At 41.2% G+C, this 7195-nt stretch overlaps 1 protein-coding gene across 1 annotated transcript in view; it reads right to left on the reverse strand.

The window, feature by feature from the left end:
- Positions 1 to 5: 5 nt before the first annotated feature.
- Positions 6 to 7195, reverse strand: part of aldh1a3 (aldehyde dehydrogenase 1 family, member A3) — a 21765-nt gene continuing 14575 nt past the window's right edge. Inside the window, exons 10-13 of the mRNA XM_029426599.1 lie at positions 5361 to 5525; positions 2206 to 2363; positions 1804 to 1878; positions 6 to 1710 (exon numbers count right to left, since the gene is read on the reverse strand). Coding sequence (XP_029282459.1) covers positions 1641 to 1710; positions 1804 to 1878; positions 2206 to 2363; positions 5361 to 5525 — 468 coding nt within the window. The 3' untranslated portion in view covers positions 6 to 1640. The remainder of the gene's footprint in view (positions 1711 to 1803; positions 1879 to 2205; positions 2364 to 5360; positions 5526 to 7195) is intronic.

The raw sequence follows: 7195 nt of genomic DNA on the forward strand, positions 1-7195 counted from the left end.
GCTTTTGTTTTTCTTTATTCAGAATTTCTATTTAAATACAAAACTGAAAAAAAATGCAGAGACAGACTTGTTTCCCTTGTGTGATAATAAACAAGCACTTAAACATAGATGTTGGTTAAAGTTGACACGATCCATCCAATGATAACATTGTTGCTGTTACAGTACTAAAATGTTACTGGCAAAGTAAATATTATCTTATCTGGGACAGGAAACAGAGTTCCTTTAACATTTTAAAGGGAAGGCGCACTCCCCTCAGCAGAGTCAACTTTAATATTAGATCACACCAAGTTAGAACAGCACGTTAGAAACAGCAGCTACTCAACAATTACACAAACAAACAGTATTTATTTCTCTGACCTTCCCACATTGTCCCATGCAGCGAGATTTGTTCAATGGAATGGAATTCATATGCAAAATGTTATTATTGTTGATATATCACTATGTTTGGTGCATTTGTGTATCTCATGTGATCAATCTGCTTTAAGAGCTGGAATAGACAGGCAAAATAATGAATCATTATAACTACTGGAGTATTTTCTGAACATGAGAGATGTTCTAGGTAGGAAAACATCCTCTCATCTCTATTACTCATTGAGTTCTGCTTTGGGGTCCATAAAGACTGGGGTTGTCCTGGACTAGGACACTAAAACTCTCCAGCAGAAAGAAACATCGATTCAAATTCTCAAAAGTGAGCTGTGTGTCTGCGGCTCATTGAGGGACCATAGCGCTTGATCTTAGTGGTTTATTACTGACCTTAGAAAAAGTAGTTTGACAAAAAAAAAGGACTGGGTCCAATTACTGGACCTTTTCAGAGCTTTCAGCCACATCTCATTGGCTTCATCAGCGGATGAAGTTTCTTCAGTTGTCATCTCATATGGAATTGCGGTCACTTGATCATAATTAGTTGTGTATATGAAAAGAAGATAGTCACCCATGTCTTTGTTTAAAGATCAAGCATCTAAGTCACTTAATACAGAGCCAGGAAACGTAAACCAGTAAGAATGTAAAAAAGAGGGGGTGCAGCAGCCCCCCTCCCTGAAAGCAGGTAGGCCTAAGGAATGGATCTTCTCTACTAGGACAGGAACACTACATCAGAGACAGAGCAAGGTCCCCTGCACAAGACACTGAGTGTACAGGAACACAAAACTTCAGCTGTCTGAATACCTGAACAAAACCTCTCACAGCATCCACTGTGAGGAGGTCAAAGGTCATGGAGCAGGAATCAGTGGATGACCAAGGAGGACATTCACATCTGACTTCAGAGACCATCTTTGAACAGAGATGAATGTTGCCATGTCCCCACACATACAACAAGTAGGTCATGTGATGACAACTAAACCACGTTCACTTTCCAACACCTTCCACTGATGAAGGCCACCAGCTCGGGCTGAAAGCTCTGAAATGTCCTAATAAGTGGATCCTTTTTTTGTCAAATGATCGTATCAGTGATTTTGTATTTTTTTCATTGTCTTTGTATACTGACAATGCTGAAGCTGTAGAGTAAAAGCCTATCCTCACATACAGCATCTACTAAAAAAGGTGAGCAAAAACTGACTCTTTCTGGGCTCTGATATAATGTTTAGACTAACTGATATATTGGCCTAACCCTAAACTCAACATCAGGAGGTGGAGTGTTCTTCTCACAGGGTTTCACTCAGTTTGATGGTCACTGCTTTCACCTCCGAGTACTCAGCCAGAGCATACTCTCCACTGAGAGGACAGAGACAACACAGGAGGCAGGTTAGAGAAGACACAATGAACAACTGCAGAATATGAAATATGAAGAAACAGTGATGTTCTTACAGCTCTCGTCCGTTGCCTGACATCTTATACCCTCCGAAGGGAGTCTGGGCATGAAGGGCGTTATAGCAGTTTATCCTGAACATAGATAGAGAACATAAAACTTTAAATATTTATACTTTACCAGCAGTGAAATGTAGGCCAACTGAAATCTTTATAAAAATATAGTATAAAATAGAGATTTTACTTAATTTGCTAAATCAAAAAAAGTTACTTGTTAAACAAGAAAGGTACATTGAAATGTTGCAAATCTTGTATAATGATTATGCAGCAGCCCCTCATATTTATTTTATAATTTCATGTCTGAATTTTGCCCCATAATGTAAATGTCATTTTTAATGACTAATAAATAGGCAAATAAAACGCATGTGGAAATCTTTCCTTCTGACTGTGTGAGGGACTTACCAGACGGTGCCAGTCTCCAGGGCTGCAGACACAGACAGAGCTCTGTCCATACTCGCTGTGAAGACTGCTGACACCAGGCCATATTGAGAGCTGTTTGCTCTCTCTATGGCCTCTTGCTGGCTTTTGAAGCGGAATATACACAGCACTGGACCAAAGATCTGAGAGGGCAAAGATATCAATAAAGACCAGTCAAATGTACAGAGAAGTGAGTCACAAGGTGCAATGAAATTCTTAATATTAGGGAAATTTGTGTAGAAAATAATGCAGAAGAAATGTAGAATATGAAAATATGGTGTCCTGGATTTAAATACTTTAATCTGTGTAAGCCTCAATGAGGTGCTAGAACAAGCAGATACAAGATATCTGTGTGAGAGTCATTCAGCATGGAATAATGTGGAGAATTATAAGGCAAAGTTTAAGGTCAAGTCAAGTCAACTCTTATTTATATAGCTTCAAATAATAACAGAAGTTATCTCAATACACTTTTCTTTAATTTACAGAGACCCTACATTTTGGTGTGTGTTTTTATTTTATTTATTATATTATATATATTATATATATAATTATATAATATAACCTTTAACTACAAAACATTTGGATTGTTAAGAGAGAGTCAAATGCAAAGGATTTGAGGATTGAGACAAGGACGAAGGCTGCTGACAGTTATGGTGCAGAGTAATGAAGTTACCCTTGACTCATTTAGAAAGGACTTCCGTTCTCAAAGCACTCCAAGCTCCCCCGTCACCACAGGCACCCCCCTGGCTGGCTATGACGATCAGAACCCAGAACCCCCCAAACTGTCACCTAGCTGAGAGAGAGACACTGGCTCTCTTTGAGGTGGAACTCACCAGGAGCAGTGTGTGGGGGTCCGGTGCATCATTAGTTAACTCAAGGGCACTGTAGTTGTCCGTTCGGGGACTTGAACCAGCACCCTCCGGTTCCCAAGTCAAGTTCCATACGGACTGAGCTGCTACTGCTGTTACTGCTGCTACTGCTGTTACTGCTGCTACTGCTGTTACTGCTGCTACTGCTGTTACTGCTGCTACTGCTGTTGCTGCTGCTACTGCTGTTGCTGCTGCTGCTGAGCTGCTGCTGCTGCTGCTATTACTGCTGCTGCTGTTCTGCTACTGCCTACTGCCAGCTGGAGACTGCTACACAGGAGCTGAGGGAACAGGTAGCTTGCCTGAAGAGGGAAAAACAGGTCCTCACCACTGAACTCGAACTTAAAGATGTCAACATCACCATTCTGCAGGTGACATCTACTCTGAGCTACCTCCTCACCCTATCTTTTAGGCTGTGCCCAGCCAAGCTAAAAAGGAAACTAATGTTGGGCGCTTGTATCTGCCATCAGAACAATTACAAAAATAATACTACTACCCAAAGCTCATGACCTTAGGTGAGAGTCAAGACCGTAGATGGACTTGCAAGCTTTGCCTTCCAACTCAATTTCACTCAGATCCAACTGCTGACTTGACAAAAAGAAAAGAGATTGCACCAAGCACAGAGTGAGACATAAAACCAGACGCCATATCTCTCAGGTATGACACCAGAAAGGTAGAGATAGGAGACCATGAAGCAGCCAGGCAATGTCTTCCAACGACAGCCCTTGGAGTTTGGTTGATGACGCAATGCTCACAACCAATTGCCTCATAACCAGTGTAAATCGCACCACAAATCCAAGAGTCACCACTCAGCCATCAAAGGCAGCTGAGCACACTTACAGGACATAGAGAGGAGGCCCCTCATTCAGTGTTAGGGAAAGAAAGGTTTCCAGTTGAACAGCCAAATGCAATGTCCTTGGGTTGAAAGTCTTGAAGCCTTTTTTTTTTTAATTAATGTAGAAGGACGCTTGGTTTCATTTTCAAAAGTTAGTATGCAACAGGAAACACAAAGCCATGTTTCCATCTAAGCATTTTAAAGCATTTATCTAATGAGAGAAGCTGGATGGGAGCGACAAAATTAGACAAAACTTCCACAATAACAGCAATTTCTTTTAACACTCACTTGATAATTAAAAAAACCTTTTTGTTGATTAAGATTAATTTATGCAACAAATAGGTGACGTGTTTGTGGATTAACTAATGTTGTAGCGAATATTACATAGCAGATCAGCTGTTTGGTCTGATTACATTGTACAACAATTCTGAACTGGTTGAAATCAAGCACCAAAGGACTGCGTGTAAATGATCTCCCTGCACCCGTAGAGGAGACTCACCGCCATAAATAAAGAGACAAGTTATTGGCTCCTCTTTGTCATCATATTGCTTTGGAAAGCAGGAAATATGGTCTCATATGAGCTGAACAAAAGAACTTGAACAATAGCTGTGAGATCTATACAGACAAGCCCTTTTTTCTGACGTTTTTCTTCCTGACATTGGAACCTTGTGCTCAGGTAGATTGAAATGCAACTAATTCACATTCTATTTACTATGACATTTCAAACATTGGCTTGAAATTTGATGATTTGATTTGATTTGAACTTCTCTTGATTGTACAGAATGAGAAGAGTCACATAATCGAGATAATTTAAACAGGCCTAGTCCTTCGACTGATATACAGTAGCTCGAGGGACATCTCAGCGTCGCCAGAGGGTGACAAGGTTTCACTGAGTGCTGTGTCAATACGAAAGGTGGCTGAGCGAAAATGGGAGCTAAAAAGCAGGTGCGATGGTGTTTTATAGTGTTAAAAAATTGGACTCAGAGGAGACTCGATGGGGTAAACCAACAGCGAAGCCCATTAGAGGTACATACGAAATAAAACTATTTTGCTTGATAAATTATTTTATTTTATTTTTCTTTTTAATCAAGACCCGACCATGTCGTTGACACACCAGTTAAGTCTTTTTACATGAGGACTCATGAAGCCCCATTTCTGTCAGGAAAAGTTCAGTATAATTTCGGGACTTGTGTTAGTCATTTTTATTAAATGTTATTGTCAAAAACAGGCTTCCATTAAAACAGCTGTTTTAACTTAAATGTATTTGTCTTTTCTTCTTGCTTAGTCTTTTCCTGTGTCCAACTCCTCACCCGTGTGCAGCCTGCCTGCGCACTGTCTATGGTGTAATTCAAACATTGTTCCACAGGGTGTCAGGCTTCACTTTCACACACCCCTCCATGTCTGTGTCAGATTCATTTGTAATGAATTGAAACATATACCTCTTCCTTGGCGATGCGCATGTGGTCTTTGACTTCAGAGAAGATGGTGGGTTGAATGAAGAGGCTTTTCTCGCCCAATGATGCTCCTCCATACTCCAGCCGGGCTCCCTCCTCCTTCCCACTCTTTATCAGATCCATAATCTTGTCAAACTGCTTTCGGTCAATCTGGAGCCAGCGACCCGAGTACAAAGGGAAGGAGACAGTTTTATAATACGAGAATCCTACATTTTGGGAAATTCCCTTATATGCTGTCGTTAAACAGCGTCAAATGATACAGTAGGATTAGTATCAGTTTCATGTTGTTCGTCCAGCACAGAGGTCGCACCTGTGTGTTAAGCAGAGCTTAATTTAAATGTGTTGAAGTAAAATAAACAAGATACAGCGTGTTAATCAGGGAGTTTTAGAGATGTAGGTAGGTGTTTGTTTTCCCTGCTTCCCCTCTTTTTTGATAAACAAGTATAACTATGTCCTGACTCCCAATCTGTACTGTATACGCAGACATCTTCTCATATCACTCTCAGGGAGAAAGTGAAGTTACTTCTCAAAATGTTGAACTACTCCTTAAATGACCTAAAGTGTCCATAGAGTAAAGTGGGGCTGAAGACCATAGCGGTCAACGTATCCTCATACAACGCTTCGTATGATATCGTACGTTTTCCTACAAATGTCCAGCAACGTGTCAATTTCCGCTCGTTTCATGTATATAGTCCTTTCAAAATGAACTTCTGTCTTCACAGGGAACAACTTGGTGAGGCAAAAACACTAAGATTGTGTTTTTTAGTTCAAAATAACTACAGAAGTGGCACTCCTTAAAGGTTCAATGTAGTTCTGAGCCAGCTGCTCCAAAGAAATATGGGGCAGAATTTCACCTCTAAACTGGGTCCATACAATCTCTAATGTTCATATTTTAGTCGTAGTAGTTTGGTATATTTATTGTATTCTAATGTATTCTTTATATTGTGCATTGCATTTACTCCTGTGTAATGCCTGTCAGTCAGTCAGCAGGGCAATATTACCAAACTTCAACCAAACTGCTGAAACTCTGATCTCTGGTCAGAAATCTCTGCTGTCTGATAATCTTCAGGTGGAGCTGTAGTCCTGTGTAACGTTACGTTAGTTTGGTTATTGGACTAAATCCAATGTGTCAGACACTAGACAACGACCCGCACATTTGTCTGGTCTTCCCAGTGGCGGCGCAGCCAGGAGAGAGGTCGACAGGCGCTCTGCAGCCTCCGTCAGACAGAGCTCCGGTCAGCAGCCGAAGAGACTTGAGCTCAGCAGAACCAGGCCCAGCCCTGCAGTCACAGCTGCTGGACCTGTGTAACGGCAGCAACAGGGAGTCTGCAGTTCCCGGTGCTGTGGCTGAACTCCAGCTAACTGCTAACTGAAGCTACGCTGTTTCCCGGGGCTGCAGATATACACTCAGAGGAACAGCCTCCTGGCAGCTGTGAGGACAAAGAGAGGTGGTGCGGGGGTTTTCTAGTTTCTGCTACTTTCAATGTAATCCAATAAACAAACTATAAAACAGATGGAACATGGCTGTAATATTTACACGGAAGTCAGGCAGCTGCACTTCTTCTCCCTGTACTGAGGCAGACTTCAGCTACACTGACTCACTATCACCTCTAGAGGAACAAGTGGTATTACAGACTGGACGGAGCGCAGCAAGCTGTTAGCATGCTAACTTCAGTAGATATCTCTGCAACACAACACATAGACATCTTTGACATAACGTCAACACTGTTACCTCTTCACACTCTGTTGATAAACTTAGTTAATGTTTTTTATATTTTAAGTTCAAATGCTGATATATCTTACACATTGAACCTTTAAAT

Source organism: Cottoperca gobio, chromosome 3 (assembly GCF_900634415.1).
Source record: "Cottoperca gobio chromosome 3, fCotGob3.1, whole genome shotgun sequence".
Classification (NCBI taxonomy): Eukaryota; Metazoa; Chordata; class Actinopteri; order Perciformes; family Bovichtidae; genus Cottoperca; species Cottoperca gobio.